Genomic DNA, 18,329 nt, shown 5'->3' on the forward strand with positions numbered 1-18,329 from the left:
AGAGCCGTCCAGAGGGGACAGCGGGAGCAGAAGCTTTTGAACAGGCAAAGAAGCCGAATACGGATGAAAATAAAGACAGTCTGTTGGAAAGAATAAAGTTGATAAGACGTTTCGTTACAAGACGAGAGAAAACCAGTTTGGGGGAATTATAGCTGTGAGATCCAGATAAACCATTCTGCCATTTAAATTAATTCATCAGAATCTCCAGTTGTCTTACTGCCGAAAAGTCTGAACGAGTATCACCATTTTCCATGACCCTCTTCTCCGCCAGATAAAAGGTTTATCTTGCCACCCTGAACAGTAGCTCTTCTGGAGGGGCAGGGAAGTTAGCGAGAAATGTGAAAAGTCATGCCAAACTTGAGGGGTGCTTAGGTGGTTCAGTCAGTTAAGCGTCTGCCTTCTGCTCATATCATGATTCCAGGGTCCCCTCCCCCTCCATGCTCTCACTCTCTCTCAAATAAAAAATAAATAAAATCTTTAAAATAAAAAATAAAAATGACACTTGATTTCCTTATTTGGGGGAAAATATGGATCTCAGGGAAGCCACCTTGTCCTTGTGGAACTCTAAGCTTTAGAGAACAGCTATTTCCTTTTGGATTTCTTTCCAGTGGCATTTAGTAGATCTCTACCATAATGAGGCACAGCCCTCTTTCCCATGTTTACATCCTCCTACACCAAAAAGTTCTTTTTAATCACAAACTTAAGTTCGAGACTCCCTGTAATTTCTTCATCTACGTAAGAGTTCATGTTTTTAACTTTAAAATGTTAAAGGAGCAACCAGAGAAAAATGTTCATTTAAGAAACTAGAAGGCAAAAGTTCAAATAAGAAATGCTAAGACTTTTAAATATAATGTAAAATCAGCTAATTATGGTTTCTAAATTTTGCAAAACACTGAGGAAATGTTGTGGCTTTTTTGGAAAACATTTCAGGGCACTGAAAAATCTTCAGCAAAGTTAATTGATGTTACTCAATAAATAATCGTAATAAATATTAGCTGACTGGAAAGCAAATGTTTTATAGACAGCCTGTTAAAAGCATGATGGTATAGAGAAGAGGAAGCACACACGGGCGCTCAAGGTAACCAGAAAGGGGTTAAAATCCTGGTTTTTCTCCTTGAATTTTGTAAGCCTCAGTTATTTCTCTTTAAGAGTTAAGTGGGGGGAGGGGCGCCTGGGTGGCTCAGTGGGTTAAGCATCTGCCTTCAGCTCAGGTCATGATCTCAGGGTCCTGGGATAGAGTCTCTCATGGTATCGAGCCCTGTAGGGCTCCCTGCTAAGCGGGAAGTTTGCTTGTCCCTCTCCCCCTGCCCCTTCCACCACTCGTTCTCTCTCTCTCTCTTTCTCTCTCTCTCATAAATGAATAAAATCTTAAAAAAAAAGAATGAGGTGAGACTAACTTAACCCCTGTGAGGATTGAAGGAGGTCATTATTCCAAAGACTTGACAGAAGAAAATTGCTTTATAAACAGTAGCCTTTTCTAGCCAAGCTACCACCCCCTTGCATGAGTGCACGGAGAAACACTTCTTCCAGTAATAGTCAATCTCCCAGCACTCCTGATATTTCTGTTTGTTTGTTGCAAGAATTTCATTTATTATGAAGGCCAAGAGACAAAACTGTGGCATAGAGTTTAAGGGTGGATCCCCTTAGGATAATCAACATTTCATCTTTACATTTTTTCTGTAATATCTGGCCTCTGATTCCATTTCATAAGATAACAAATGAAACCTTTCTTTTCTCCCCCTTGGCCCATTAGTACATTTTTACCAAATTTTCTAACTGAACCAATATAATTATTAAAGTTAAACCTTCTGTGCATCATACTTTCAACATTTAATAATCTCTAAAGTGTTAAAATCTTTTTTATTTTATTTTTCTCAGCTTTATTAAGATATAATTGACATATAACTTGGTATTTCTTAATGTTATTAGTTAAGCAATTCTCTACCAAAATTATTTATGTACTTTTGCATTACTTTTTTAAAAAATAGATTTTTCCCTCAGGCTTGTTGCTTATGATTCATTCTCAAGTATGTTTAGACTTCTTTGGAATATTTTATCAGGAAAAACAAATAGTCTTCATCAATATTTGATGGCCTTAGGAAATAAAGTGTTAGTTTAGAAGAGCAGAGACTGAGTAAATTGAACTCCTTGGTATGCAAAAGCAGTCCAAAGATCACAGCCCTGGAACAGGACATGGGAGAGGGAGGCTGTAGGTGAAAGTGAAGTGAACGCAAAATGAGACATCTTGGATTACTCAATCCAAGAAAGAGGCAAAGTTTGTAAGCAGAAAAAGAGGGATAAAAGTAAATGGGTGGGGTGTTAGGACTCAAACCGTAGGTATTCATTAAATTTTATATCTTTTCTCTATATAGTTTTCTGCTTGTACAAAAACACACCCAGGTATGTATTGGAATAAAAGCCCATAATAGTTAGGGCTCCAAGTAATTTTGTGCCAAAAACTTTAAATGAATTACCATCCCATATGAATGTTAAAATATTCATGCGATGAATCATCACATAATCATATAATGAAAAGAGGTTGTCTTTTTCAAATACGTTTCTCAAATATGTCGATCAATATAGTAGTTCTGTTTTTAGTCATCTTTAGCAAAATAGCAAATATTAGGAAGCAAGTGTGAAGCAAAGTGTACCTTCTACTCCATGAGCTTTTGGCTAAACTGAGACTCCTAAGTCTGGAATGAAGTAAGCCCAGCAATCAAGTCTGGCTAATGGTCATCTTGAGCCAGACCAGAACAGATCAACTAATCCAGTCCTCCAGAAAATAGAATCAAGGGAAGGTCATTGGGCATTTATTGACAGTGGACAGTAAAGAAAGAAGATAAACTCTGGAGTTAGACAGGCCTAGATTTAAACTCTAGGCTTATGGGATATAAGCAGCCAATTACAAGCTTTGTAACCCTAGGAGGTGTCTTCACCTCTAGAAAGCCTTCTTCTTATGCAGAATATAGATTGTAATGCCTAATCTGGCTATTGTGGGAATTAAATGAATTAATACATGTAAAGTTTTCAGCACAGCATTTGAGACATACTGGGCTCTCAATAAATGGTACCTTAAAAAAAAAGTTCCCTTTAAGTAATAGTTCCTTCTGCCTACCAGAGCGTAGAATGGAAGCTTGGACCTCTCACCACAAAGGTCATGAGCCATAGTCCACTCTGTATCTGGGGCAGCTGGCCATTATTAGCCAAAAAGGGACAAACATTGTGTCTCTAGTCAGCCTTGCTAAAAATTGCACCTAATCTTCCTCGTCCTCCAGAGAGCCCAGGCACCCCAGACAACTGGAGAACGTGAAAGGAGACAATGACTACCGTGGTATGAAAAAGCTTTACTCTGGAAGCACATTCTTCTGCTTGTATTTTCTTTGAGCATGTTTAGAGCCTTGGATATGTGGACCTAGCCAGAGTCAGATACTTCCCAGTTGGTTTTCTTTGCTTACGTGGAAAGCCCGATAGATCCTCTCATCACTCACCAGGTGGCAATTCTCACCTTGGTTCAAGCTTAAATTGGGCTTAAGAGAATTGTAGGTGTAAGAGGAGAATTAGGGGGTCACCCATCTCACAGCTCGCACAGTGGATACAGTGAAGAAAGCAAGTGGACAAGGTCCTGATGAAGTCTTGGCTTCTTGACTTCTTACTGGTTGTGGAGCAGTCCCTCAATATCTCTCAGCTACAAAATGATAATTCTTACTCGATAGGATTTCTGTGTGTGTGGTGGTCGTGAAATTGCTTTAAAAGTCATGAAGAAGCATGCAAAAGACAGGTTTCTATTCCAGTAGAGCTGAACTTGATGTGTAAAATAAATATTGGGCTCTATTCAATTTCAATATTAATAAAACTGTCTCCACTTATGAGTTCTAATATTGCTCTAAAATGAAGGACTTTATTTTCATTCTGTGTGTCTATGAAATGCACTTTATGGATAATATACATTACAAAGAATTAGTTTATCTGATTTTAAATTAACATCATGATACTAGTTACAATCATCCTGTAAACATACGAATTATTCTCTTTACTAAAATACTGTTGGTAGTATTGCTTAAGTTCCAGCAAGGGTAACATTGGAAATATCAAGTGCACAAATCCGTTTTAAATTTAGGAAACCCAAAGACTTATATACGATAATATTCAGCCATATCATCTACTAACATGAGAGAAACAGGGCTTGGTTTTATAAAACCTACAGTTTTGATATTTCTCTCTTACAATATAAGAAAATAAAACAATTGGAACTGAATTGACTTTTGTGGGCTTTTTTTACAACAGCATTTTTTTTTTTTTTTTTTTTACTTATCTATACTTCCTGATAGGCAGAGATGATGAAATAGTGGCCTATTAAAGGCAGAGAAGTTCCTATAAAAACCCACAAGTGGTGGTTTCTGTTGTTCACTGCGTGCTGGCTTGCCGTCGGTTATTCCAGGTATTATCTTTGTTTGCAAAAAAGAAAACTAAGTAGAAGATCATGGCAAGTTCCGACTGGGGATATGATGACAAAAACGGTAAGAGTTCTTCTGCTCATGTAGACCAAAATAATAGCTCATTGCCTTTTCCAATAAAAGGGGTATTGAGCATTTTAAAAATAAATGAAACAAAATAGAGTAACTGCACAGGCACAGGTCAATGGTTTGAATCGCCTGACCTGAATACTCATAATAACTCCGCGTGTCCTCTTAGCACTGGTCCTTTGGGATACAGTTGTCTACAAAATGTGTTCTTTGTCTCTTCCTCTCTCTCAATCTCTCTCTCTCTCTCTCTCTTTCTCTCTCTCTCTATATATATATGTGGGTTTCTATATATAGCGAGAGAGAGTACTAAAATATATAGAGAGATATATATGTAGTATATAATATATAGAGAGGGTGCTAATATATATATCTGTAGTGTACAACATATATGTATATACATACATATATATTTGTATATAATATATATATGTTATATATAAGAAATCTAGTACTAATAGTAAAATATTTATAGTTGTGTTGACAAATATATTATTTTATAGGATAGTATAGGAAAAGGTACATTCTCAAATGCTGAATTTTCATTAAGTTAAACAGAATACCATTTAAGATACCTAAATAAATCATAGTCTCGTAAGCAAAGAGATGGTTACACTCCTAAAACTGGGAGTCAAACATTTGATGAAGTTTTGATTGTATGCATGTGTTTGCCTTGGTAGGTCCTGAACAATGGGGCAAGCTGTACCCCATTGCAAATGGAAATAAGCAATCTCCCATTGACATTAAAACCAGTGAAACGAAACATGACAGTTCTCTTAAACCTATCAGTGTCTCCTATGATCCAGCCACAGCCAAAGAAATTATCAACGTGGGGCATTCTTTCCATGTAAACTATGAGGACAATGATAACCGATCAGGTGAGCCAAAAGACCCTTCGGGTTTATTTTCTTTGACTCTACTAGGAAAATTTAAACAATAGGACTTTAAGAAACACAAAATGCCATCCTCAGTCTTTTGTGCACATGTGTAGTGCACGTGTATAAATTTGCTGCAATCTGGTGAAGCATCTTGGACTTCTGGAAAGCCCCCATGTGGTAAAGATGATTTTTGGAACCCCCAGCTCCATCTTTTTTCAACCCTTCTCATCCATGACACCATCCTATCTCTTCTGGTCTCTAATATCTTTTTTTAAAAATATTTAATTTATTTATTTATTTGCCAGAGAGAGAAAGAGAGCACAAGCAGGGGGAGTGGCAGGCAGAGGGAGAAGCAGACTCCCCGCCGAGCAAGGAGCCCCATGCAGGACTCGATCCCAGGACCCTGGGATCATGACCTGAGCCGAAGGTAGACGCTTAACTGACTGAGCCACCCAGGCGTCCCTCTAATATCTGTATACTCACTTCACACTCTCTGAATAAACAGTATTTTTTCCAAGAAGGTCTAATGAGCCATCATAGTGAATATAGAAACTGAAAAGGCAAATATTTTCTAATTGGAATGAGGATGGAGGAACACAGTAGGGAAGAGAAATGGAGTGAAGAATGTATTTTGTGTGTCCAGAAAAATGACTCTATCATTGTAAAGTACTCGGGTACCAGTAAGAAAATGAGTCTTACATAAATCTTGGAAGATTTATTCTGTGCATAAGTATACTTATGTATCTCCCCCTCCCCTACTAAACTGTAGTGACTGAATTCTTCATACCCCAGAACTTAGCCACATTTCCTGCTACATGGTAAGATTCTCAAATGTTTCTTAAATAATTTATTAAATGACAATTTCATAAGATAGCTCTACTGACAAAAGGCAAAACTTGTTCTGGCGCTTTGCTACAAGGTTCTGAGCCTAAATTTTCGGCACTTTGGGGCTATAGCCATTGTTAATACTAGATTAGATCTGGTATTATGTGTGTTTAATTAATCATATGATTACATAGACTCTTGGAAATGACAAAGTCATTCAATGTTAAAATTTTTAAAGTGACCCCATTGCCCCCCTGGCACTTTCTCTTGGTCCCTGGACAGGCATTCTCAACAAAGGTGTCAAGATACTCATTGTGTCTTGACTAGTTACAAAGTATGTGATGTGTAATTTGTTACTCAAAATAAATTACTGAAGATCTTAATGCATACTGTCTATATAGTCTTTGTTGAAAGAATGAATGAATAAACTTGCACATTAAAGCAGATTCAAGGAAAGCCCTGTAAAAGTATAATTCACTCACCTTCCGATATACTTCCTTGGCAACAGAAAAAGGTAAAATTAGGGGCTCCTGGGTGTCACAGTCGGTTAAGCATTTGACTCTTGATTTCGGCTCAGGTCTTGATCTCAGGGTTGTGAGTTCAAGCCCCATGTTGAGCTCCACAGTGGATATGCAGTCCACTTAAAAAACAAAAAAAGAAAAAGAAAAAGATAAAATTACAGCTCATGTGCTAAGAACTGTATATAACTCAATGCAATGGTCAGAGACACACTATACAATGAATACCATCATCATGGATGTGGGGGCAGAAATCCAACAAGAAAAAAATTTTGGCACTAGTGTTTGTTTTCAGTTCTACTTAATCCAATTTAGCGTTGGCTTATGTTAAATGCAAAGATAAGCAAGAGCTTACAATCATAAAACTAATAGTTCCTTTTTTCTTCTAGTGCTGAAAGGTGGTCCTCTTTCTGAAAGCTATAGGCTCTGTCAGTTCCATTTTCACTGGGGCAGCACAAATGACTATGGTTCTGAACACACAGTGGATGGAGTCAAATATTCTGCAGAGGTAATGTAACTCAGTAAGCAAGAGATAATTACACTGAGAATTATTTTCAGAAGCAGCTGCTTTATTACATAAATCACCCTTATAATGGCTCCAAAGGAATGAGCATTCTCATCCCTATAAGGAACTCCCAGGCCGCATTAAAATCAAACACATACATACCAAGTGGGGTAATAGAAGGAAATTTTTCATATGAAAAAGGCAACTTGGAGTTGAGCTCTTGAGCCCAAAAATCATCTTTGTCTTCAAAATGGCTCAAAAACGGTTACCTTAACATCAGGCTAGCCTCAAGAGGAGGTGCTGCTCTCCTTTAAAGCTCTGACTCTAAACTAACCACACCATTTGCTTCTTATTTAAATGGTCAAGTTTGGACACACCGGGGGCCCAGGTGTGGGCAGGCTGGAACACTTCAGTAAGACTCTACCAAGAGTGCGAGTTTAATCATAGGAACGGACACAGAGTGGCACGCACCTAAATGAGGGTCTGTTCCTGCTGCAGGTCACCAACCTCCAGCCTCTTGAACTGTCCTCACGTGGAAGTTTATGATCCTTCTCAAGGATCATATTTTGTCTGTATATACATAGAAAAATGAAGAATATTTATATCAAACTGTCAACAAAGCATCTGAGAGATTGAAAGAGAAGAAATTTTGCTCTATATATGTATGAATATAAAATATATATGTACCCATATATACAGGCTGACTTTTTATTTGACTTTCACAAAATGAATTTGTAATACATGTAGTTTTGTGCCTTTTTTCTACTTACTAATTTATCATAATCATTTTCCAAGTCAATAGAGTTAATTCTACCTCATTCTTTTAACTTTATTTCAATGTGTGAATATATCAGAATTTATTTAACTGGCCCCCACTGATGGACAATTATAATGCCCTTTGCTTTTTGTTCCATTGGTTTTTTACTTTTACCAAAATGTCTTCAACAAGTACATCTGTACATACACCTTATGCACTAGTGAAAGCACATAAGTGGGGCAGATGTTTTTATAAGAGGGATTGCTAGGTTACAGGGTATGTGCATTTTTTATTTTAATAGAAGATTTGGGAATTTTACACGAATATAGTCGGCTTTATGTTACATTGTAAAGCTTGGCTAATAACTTTTAATACTACAGAAACCCATTAAATGTTTCTTCCCATTTCTCCCTCAAAAAATTGAAAGTAGACTAAAGTCAAATGGGCTGGGAGCCTAAATTAATACTATCTTTTTAGAGGCAGATCTTGTTGCATCTAAGAAATCTAAGTCAGTGATCTCCTCATCTAATTTAAGAAAAATAAATATAATCCAGGCTAGAGATGAGAGGCACTTAGCCACAAAATTCAACATGCAATTGAGGACAAGAGGGAGGATTGGGGGGAGAGCAGGAGTTGGGGCGAAGGGAGGAGGAGGAGAGAGAAGGAAAAGTGAGAGAGAGAGAGAGAGCAAGCGAGAGAGATTAAGTAAGTGGTATGTAGAGAATTAATTACTTTAAAGTGATATGATTGACCAGGAGGTCAGAAAAGTATTCTTTCTGTAGTGGCATTTGTGTTCAGCCCTAATTCAAGACAAAAGGTTGCCATTGACAGATTATGGGGAAGGACATTCCAAAGAAAATCAGCAACTAATGCAAAGACTTGAAGTTGTGAACCAAGTAAGGAGGTATAATCTATGAGATATGCTGAGAGATGGCTGTTGATAAGTGGGGAAAGTAAGAAATTAATGATAACTATTGTACTTTTTGATTGAGCAATTAGGTAGATGGTGGTACCTTTTCCAAAGATGGGAAAATAAAACAGATTTGGCAAGGAGGAAATCAAGAGTTGTACTTTGGCCATATTAAGTTTGAGATACCTGTTAGATATCCATGTGGGGATATTCAAGAAGATATCAAGATGACTTATATCATATTGGATATTCAGATCTAGAGTTCCATAGGGAAGTTAGGCTAGACATAATGATCTGACAGGTGCCTAGATGTGCTTGAGAAAATGTGCTCTTGGCCAAGACTCCTAGACTGTCCAGGAACCCCTTCCTATAAATAGTTACTAAAAAGGACCTCACCTGACAGAAGTTATTTCAGTTTTGTTGAAAACTAGTTGGAATTCCTGATCTTTTCATACCAAAGCAATTTTTAAAAAGGAGTAATAATAAATAGTTGTGATATTTTGGGAAAAGAAATTTTACTCACTCGTTCCGTGGAAATTGCAAATGGCCTGCTCTACCCAATGTACATAATCCTTCTTAAGAGTGAGAACATAGCCTTTCCTACCCACTGGATAAAGGTTCATATAAATGTTACCTAAGCCAAGATACATCTTCTAATATTAACAAGTTAACTTATAACTTTTTGTCTTCACAATGGTATAAATAACTAATTGACCACATTATCATTTTCAGCTTCACCTGGTTCACTGGAATTCTGCAAAGTACTCCAGCTTTGCTGAAGCTGTCCCACAGGCTGATGGTTTGGCAATTATCGGTGTTTTGATGAAGGTGAGTTACAGAGAGTTACAGAGCTGGGCTAACACTACTTCTTACCAATCAAACACCAAAATAGTATAAAATAAGGCAAAAAGATATTTGAGTCTTTCTTTTTTAAAATTTTCCCTTCTACTAATGGCTTCAGGTGAGCAAACAGTTCCCTAGTACTTTGCTGCTGTTTTCTCTAGGCTTTTCCCTTTTTAAGAGAGAATTAAGTTTCAGGTAGGGATAGAATGGGAAGGTGTTGGAGGGGGAGGGAATTTCTATTTTCCAGATTTTCCAAATTGCTTTTCCTCTAAACTTCCTACTTCATAGGTTCAGGAATTTATCAATTTAATGTATCATCAGGGAAAAATATTAAGAAGATCGTTGTTCCATGAAAAAAGTTCAGTTAATGTTTAAAATGGCAGATGTTGCTTAAATCCTCTCTAAGAGTGTCCCTGAAAAGTTCTGTAGGGAAGTTATTATTAAATTGGGTATACTTGCGTCTTTTGGGTTCTACCCACCAAATTCCAATGTGCAGTGACCCACCCCCCTCCTCTAACAAGCAACTCTTAGGCACAAGGAGGGTGTCCAGGAATTCACCTCAATTCTGACACTGTCTACACAGAGATAGCATCAGGTTCCACAGGCTAAGGGTTCAGATTTGCAAGATTACAATTCCCCCACCCTACTTCAGATGTCAGTCTCAAGCCCAGGTTGTTAGCTGGGCTTCTGCCTGACTAACTATAAATCAGAGGTTCCCCTGACCTCTTCCTTGGGTTTGAAGAGGTTTGATTAATTTGCTAGCACAGCTCACAGAACCCAGAGAAACATTCTACTTACCGGTTAATTATACAAGGGTGTAACTCAGGGCTAGACAGATGGAAAAGATGCATAGGGCAAGGTATGGGGAAAGGCAAAGAGCTTCCTTGCCCTGTGGAGGCACATGTTTTCCCTGTATCTCCCTGAATCCACCAATCTGGAAACTCTCTATACCCAGTCCTTTTGGGTTTTTATGGAGTCTTCATTATTTAAGCATGATTGATTAAATCATTGGCCATTGGCCATTCATTCAAGCTGTAGCCCCTGTCTCCTCTCCTGTCCCCAGAGGTCTGAAGGTAGAATTGAAAGTTCCAACCCTCTAACCACATGGTTGGTTCTCCGGGCAACCAGCCCTCATTCTTAGATTCAGTCCAAAAGTACCCTAATTAACATAACAAAAGACACCCTTATCTCGCCGTCTTCACTTCGGAAATTCCAAGGGTTCCAGGAGCTCTGTGTCATAAACATGTTTCTTATGATAAATATCACACTCAGGTTCCTAACTTTTGGAATTATAGTAATTCTAGTTAACCTTTATTGAACACTTACAACACACCATACACTGTACCAATTATAACTAATAAAACAGGCCAAAAGTAAAAGGTTGTATTTTATGTCACAGTTTTGCCGAGTTCTTGGATTTTGACTTGTATGTCCTTAAGCATCTTGCCCATATTAAATTAAAACCAAGCTTTTTGTTTGCCACTTTCTCTGTGCTGAGAAATATGACACACACAGAACCATTTTAAAATGGAGCCATAGTAGCCATTTCAGGGGAACTGCCTTGCACACCCTGCTTTTGGAACCTTTGAACTGGGCCAAACTGCCAACATTCCTAGAAGTCAGCAAGAACAAGAATATCGTATTTGAGAGATCTGATAAAAGTGAACTTCTGCATAGTGACCACTTCACCTGACCCATCAGTAAAGTAGGAATCCCTTCCCGCTTGTCAGCACCAATGAACTCTTCTCAAAAACCACTTACGTGATCTTCCTTTTCTTCTATGAAAACCCTGAGTCTATGTCCTGTAATTAGAATGTTGTTTGGGTTTCTACCCAATCTGTGTACCCCGAATTGCAATTCTTTGATCTCAAATAAACGCTTTCCTCTTGAGCTGGTTTCTTGTTTTTAGGTTGACAGTGGTTATGCATTACGAACAATTTATAGAGGACAAGGGCCCGCCAGGACATATGCCCACCAAAATTCCCTCTCCTAAAGCAGAGAGAAAATACCTTACCTTTCTTCAGTTTACTGTTTTTAACTGAAAAAAAAATAGCTAAACATAGTTTGACTTTATAACAATTTCTAACTCACATTTTATTTTTTTTTTAATCTCCAGGTTGATCAGGCCAACCCAAGACTGCAGAAAGTACTTGATGCCCTAAACACAGTTAAAACCAAGGTCAATAGACTAAAGACATTGTTTAAGTCAGAGAACAAGAGTCCACAGAACTACTGAAATCATTTAAATATGTATTTGAAGTGGGGAGTAGGAAGACTAGAGCAAAAGCTACCAATTTGAAAATCAAGGTAGTATTTAGATATTGCTTGCTTCTGAGAAGGTCTCTGACTCAGGTATTTGTTTTGTTTTGTTCTTTTCTTTTTCTCAGTTATTTTTTTTTCTACTTCAGCAGCATGAGAAGAACTAGCCTAGAGAAGAACAGGTTCCATAGCCGTTCAAATTTTCTTTAAAAAGTATATCCAACTAAAATGTGATTTTTTTTCCCATTTCACAAAGAAAATTACCTCTGTTTCTTTAGCAGTACAAAAATTCAGGAGTTAAGGGTCTTATTTTGAGATACCATTAATATGCCACTCATAAACAATCAAAAAAGAACATGAGTAAATAAAAGAAGGCTAAAACGTAACTAATAAGCATGTCAATAATAGTTTTGCCACTGGAACAGTATCTGGCCTCATTCCTAAAGAAACAGTAAAGGTTTTATTCTGGAAGTGAAATATCTTTTAGAGAGGATAGATTATCTAAAAATTTTTTAATCTTTGCTTATATTCCACCAAATGAGGAAGGAAGAAGATTATTTGGCCAAAATGTGAGTGTAGCAAATTTTCAGTCTTCTATTACCTTTATTGTTTATATCTACAAACACACCAGTGTATAATATATAGCAGAAAAGTTAAATTCTCAGCTAAAATATTAAGACAATATATATGCCAAGATAATATAACATAGATGTCATATATGTATATGATGTATTTTAAATCATAGTATAATGATGTATTACAGAACAAACGAGCCCCATTCACAAATTTTGACCCATCTACTCTCCTTCCTTCATCCCTGGATTACTGGACCTACTCTGGCTCTCTGACTCATCCTCCCCTTTACGAGAGTATAACCTGGATCATCTGTAAGGACCCCATCAGTATCAGCCCAGAACAGGTAGAGTATCAAAGGTGAAAGAGTGGGAATTGGGAGTGCAAAGCAGTAATATCATGTCAATTCATAGTATTAATGGGGGATGTTATGATTTCAAATAGATTTTTAAGGAGTTTGTTTTCCATTCCTATTGAAAAAAATTCATTTCTGACATAGGTCTATTGAATAATCAAAAAGAAATGTGTATTATAATGCTGCTTTTTACTTTATATAGAAAAAAAACCATGAGATTCTGACTCTTGCTATCTTTTCCACCTTATTAAGGAAAAATCCATCTGTGTTAAGTGTCTTCCTAAAAGTTTCAGAAACAAAGAAAAGATTGTCACTGAAGTTCTACTAAGACTTTGGGGAAGTATGTTTCGCAACTGAGATACCCTGAGAGTTGACAAAGGATTTTGTTCTTTTTTGAAGCTTTAGTTCTTAGCTATCCAACAAGATATGTCTTTAATTATTGTTTATAATTATGATAATAACTACTATTGATTGAGCAACTCCCTTTATTAGGTGCCTTACATAGGTTTTGTCAGCCAATTCTCATAACAAATCAATAAGACAGGCAATGTACGTAGCCTGCTGGTAACAGACACTTACTGAGCATATGCTACATGCTGAGTACCATTCTAAGAACTTATATGTACTAACGCATTTAATCTTCACAACCCAATGTAAATAGCTGATAGTGTTTAATATTTTTCCTATCAGTATTAAGGAGTCTGCTTCATACTACATTATCCATATAAAATTTTACCTATATTAAATCTATACTTAGTATTGAAATATTGAGGACACACCAATTTTTTTCAGGTGCAATCATTATTTTCACTTTTGGTGGAGTCAGTGATTTTTTTTTTTACATCTCCATAGTTTTATAGGCCAGATGATGTGTTTGTGGAACTCTTAAAAATCTGTCTACATTAAATGACAGGGTTTTTTTGTAAAGTGGTGTTTTCAGTAAAAGGTAGGAATGTATTTTGGGGTGGGAAAGTGATTATTCTGAGAGCTGATAAATTATCACACATTGTGGCTTCCCAAAATAAGCTTTCGGCCACAGCTTAAGTCCCTCCAAACAGGCTAGATTTTTAGCAGAATAAGACGTAAATGCTGAGAACAAACTGATGATTGCCAGATGGGAAGGGGTGGGAGGATGGGCATACTAGATGAAGGGGAGTGGGAGGTACAGTTATGGAATGAATAAGTCACAGGGATAAAAGGCACAGCACAGTGAATATAGTCAATGTTACTGTAATTTTACTTTATGGAAATTGAGGCAACAAGCAGCACATCACTCACCCAAGGTAGCCCAGTTGACCTTCTGAGAAAGTTAGTGTTCTAATCCAGCCCATCATTAATAATCTAAACCAAATACCTAGTTCAAATAAATGTGAAGGGATTTTTTTACTTCCTCCCTTCCCATTGGTAAGACCATTGCAATCAGCAACTTAGTTTTCTAAATATCAGTGCATTAACAATACTGGAAATACAGTGTTTTGTGTAACTTTAATAGCCTTTGATTCTTTAAATATTTCATCCTCCCTCCCAGCTGGCACAGTTCCGAAGCCTTCTATCGACTGTTGAAGGTGACAAAGCTGTCCCCATTAGGCACAACAACCGGCCACCCCAGCCTCTGAATGGCAGAATAGTGAGAGCTTCCTTCTGATGGGTCCAGGAAGGAACTTCTCCTTCCTCGAGGAACACTGCCCTGCTTTGGACATAATCCAGTAAAACAATTTTTAAGAAACACATTTATTTCAATACTAGCAAGGCAGTATAGCTGCAAATTCAATCTGTAGAGTGAAGTTTTAATTTTTATTCTTAATGCTTAACTCAATTAGTAATCCATAAGCTTGTAAAACCTGTGCTTAAATTCAGTTTATTTTGTAGAATTCTTTATAATTGCAATTAAAGTATACTGAATAATTTCTTAGGGATTTGTGTCTGTTTCCATTTTATTCAGTTTAGTTGAACCAGTAAAATAACTTTATCCCTTTCTTGTCTATTATGTACTCTGGTTTTTTTTAAATATTAAATCGTTTCAGGCCCATGTACATTCAAAAATCTTAAGTGCCTTATTTGCAATATTATTTTGCCTCAAATGTAATAACCTAAAAGCAGCTTGAGATAGATATTGAGAAATTCATTTTCTTACTCTTGAAGGCAAATATACAGCTAAGATGACAGTTGCATTTAATATTATTCTACTGGCTCAACATTGTTATCATTTGTGTTCTCTGTGATAAAAATGGTATCTTTTCTATGGGAAGATGTTGCTTCTAGTTATTGCTTCCACTTTTCCTCCTCCCATTAGCAAAGCCAATGGTTTTCCCCCCCGTTGTCATAACTGGTGAGCTTGAATAGAGAATCTGTAATTCAAAATTTTTGAAGAAAATTCACCTGTGAATGGTTTATAAAAACAATGGAGTCATTTGGACTTAGAATCATATAAAAAATCATATAATCTTTTATCAGACGTACCCTTAACTTGAAGTCAGTTCTTTCTGAAGCCATCTCTACATCCAGAATTTAAATCTTGTGTCTAGTATGTAGTCTTGTGATTTACTTTAGTTTCCTTCTCCATGACTAAATATAAGAAATCATGTTAGAGACCAAAGCCTGTACCCATTCCAATGTCTTAGTATTGTCTAATGTTACAGAATCAGTCAAAACTTCTAAATAAACATGAACATAGTTTAAAAAGACAGATCAAACAGATTCTTCATTGCTCTTGAAGGAGCCTTGTATAAAGGTTGTGTTAAAACCATACTAAAAGACTTCACTTGAATTTTTGATCTGGAGCCCAGAATTTAAAGAATCCTATTTATTAAAATGTAATAGATCCAGACAATACTTTCATTCTGCTCCCATAAGCATTATATAAATAGAACATACTTTCTTTGCAAAAGTAATCTGTGTATATTACTATATATTTGCCAGATACTGAGAAAGCCTGAGTCACATTGAAAGGATTTTAATTCTAAAGTTATCAAAAGTCATCATGAGAGCCAAAGAAAGAGGGATATGAATTTAATTTGAAACATATATCTGCTTAAGGTATAAAAGGTATAAAAAAATTTTTGCAGAAAGATATCTGCAAAATATATCTGCTCAGGACACACAGTTTTTGAAAATATTTTCTGGGAAAAAATTGAGCAATTTAAAAAAACAAATTTCACAATAGACACCTGAAAAATACTTAATGACCCACATATTTTTTAGGTTAAAATGGATTCTTAAACTTAAGAATTTAAATATAAATCTCTAAGTCTTGCTATGGAGAAGGCAAAGAAGTGACCGAAGATATATGATGACCATCAAACTTTATCCCTAAGCTGAATGCCAACTGGGGAGCATGCTTCCCCTTACTGCTTCTGCCAGAATTTCATTTATTTGGCAGAACTCATGAGGTGCATTATGGGGGCTTTCCAAATTTCTCTGAAGTAGCCGATAAAAGCAGCTGCTGAGAGAAGATATGTGGACAAGGCATTGGATCATCTGAGAAAGCAACTCATATGTTTCTTTGACTCACCCTCCTGCTGTGTGGCCTATTCCCTTGCCAACTTAGGTAAATGATTTGAACATCCTGCAGGGATTTTGTGATTTTTCCATGATGTTTGGCCGCTGACCCTCTTCCAATCATCCAGAATGACAATGGCAGCTGAAAGGCCCAGCAACAAGCTCAAAGGTAGAAAGATGCTTCTACTCCCTACCATTTTCTGTCTTATGCAGCCCCATCACTCCTACCCTTGCTTCAGAAATATCATGCTGAACGTTTATGGCATCCTTTTGCTGATTTGTGAGTCCAAGATATTTTCTAAATTGCTCATTTCTGTATGTTTTAGAAAATAACTCTAAGAACATTAAATTCATCAAAGGCAGAATTAGGGAAAATGAAAGGAAAGAAAATAAACATCTTCTTTAAATTTAATTTTTTTACATGACTCAAAAGAGGAAATTTCTATTTCTTATAACTGGTTACTTTATATGAAGTGGTTCTTCACCATTTTGTGGTCACAGATTCCTATGAATATGTAAGTAAAGCAATGAAACTTCTCTCTACCTCCCCTGAAAATGTAACTAATTAGATATAATCAAAATTTAGCATGGAGTTTTAAAGTACTTAGAAACTCAACCCTTTGCTCCTTTCCCCATCACAAAGTCAATCCTAGACCACAGATAGGATTCTGGCTCTAAACAACAACAAAAAAAGTTGAACTACAGTGGGATTCCAGGTCTCTCGAACTTTCTTCCTAATTTAACAATTATTTTTGCTTTTCTATGTCATTCTTTATAGCAAGTTTTTAGATGGAATGATGTATATATATCTAGTATAGCTCATGAATTATCTTTTTGTTGTTTTTCTCTCTTACAAATATTATTTTGAGTTGGTAGAGATCCCATTGCAGAAGAGATATAAAACAATAAAAAAGAAAGAGAATTCAAACTTTAGTCAATTGTTTCATTTATTGTGAGTAAACTAACAAAAGCTTACAAATGAGAGTAAAAACAGCATAGAAAAAAATTCAGTTGAAGAATATCTCATCAGATTAATAATGACCCCAAATCACTCTGAAAGTCATCAACATTCTTTGTATCTAAGACAATGAATACATATGGAAATACTTATTTTGTGAGCATAATCTTGATGATTATCCATAAATAACAAATGCTTAATTACACACTGTTCTCTGTGAGACACTGTATGAGGATTTCCTTATTACTCTTTTACTAGATTTGGCTGTTTTCAATCTTAGTTGGTAGACAGAGACAGACAGACACACACACACAGATATAAATGAATAAATGCATTTATTGCAGGACTGGTCTACTATAACAAAATAGAAACACAGATATGGATATTTAACCTACTACAAGAATACAGTTCATTATATGTTCCTAGAATTGTATGGACACATTTATAAAGCTAAGAAGAAAATGCATAAAATAAAAAAGATTTATATATATATCATTCTTAAAACAAGTTAGGAGAAATGACCTTAAGCATTTTTGCTTACAAATCTTGATTTCAGTAAAGAAGTTACTCATGGAGTACCTTGGGTCTTAAAGATATGTGTATACCCTCACACAGATCAGACTGGTGGTTGCCAGCTGAGAGAGGGGCAAGGGGCTGGGGAAAATGGGTAAAGGGGCTTAAGAGGTACAAATTTCCAGTTACAAAATAAATAAGTCATGAGGATGTAATACACAGCATAGAGACTATAGTCAATAATATTGTACTAGCTTTATCCATGATGGATAGTAACTAGACCTATCAAAGTGATCATTTTGTAATGTACAAAAATATCAGATCACTGTGTTGGTACACCTGAAACTAATATAACATTGTATGTCAATTATAATTCAATTAAAAAGGAAAGCACAAAAAAGAGTAAAGCCCTAAACT

General features: G+C 36.3%; 1 protein-coding gene across 1 annotated transcript; it reads left to right on the forward strand.

Moving 5' to 3' along the window:
• Positions 1–4,401: 4,401 nt before the first annotated feature.
• Positions 4,402–14,779, forward strand: CA1 (carbonic anhydrase 1). Its single transcript, XM_028111136.2, has 7 exons — positions 4,402–4,517; positions 5,201–5,398; positions 7,131–7,249; positions 9,646–9,741; positions 11,873–11,935; positions 12,779–12,934; positions 14,472–14,779. The coding sequence occupies exons 1-7, from the start codon at positions 4,481–4,483 to the stop codon at positions 14,586–14,588; spliced, it is 786 nt and encodes a 261-aa protein (XP_027966937.1). The 5' UTR covers positions 4,402–4,480; the 3' UTR covers positions 14,589–14,779.
• Positions 14,780–18,329: the final 3,550 nt, after the last annotated feature.

The sequence above is a fragment of the Eumetopias jubatus genome, unplaced genomic scaffold (genome assembly GCF_037043125.1).
Source record: "Eumetopias jubatus isolate StellerSeaLion01/CBP00866 unplaced genomic scaffold, mEumJub1_p1.0 scaffold_4, whole genome shotgun sequence".
NCBI classification, from domain to species: Eukaryota; Metazoa; Chordata; class Mammalia; order Carnivora; family Otariidae; genus Eumetopias; species Eumetopias jubatus.

Coding starts and splice junctions, on each gene's coding strand:
- CA1 (XM_028111136.2), top strand. CDS start 4,481: ATGGCAAGTTCCGACTGGGGATATGATGACAAAAACG. Junction 5,399..7,130: donor GGACAATGATAACCGATCAG/GTGAGCCAAAAG, acceptor TTTTTCTTCTAG/TGCTGAAAGGTGGTCCTCTT. Junction 11,936..12,778: donor TAAACACAGTTAAAACCAAG/GTCAATAGACTA, acceptor GATGTATTACAG/AACAAACGAGCCCCATTCAC.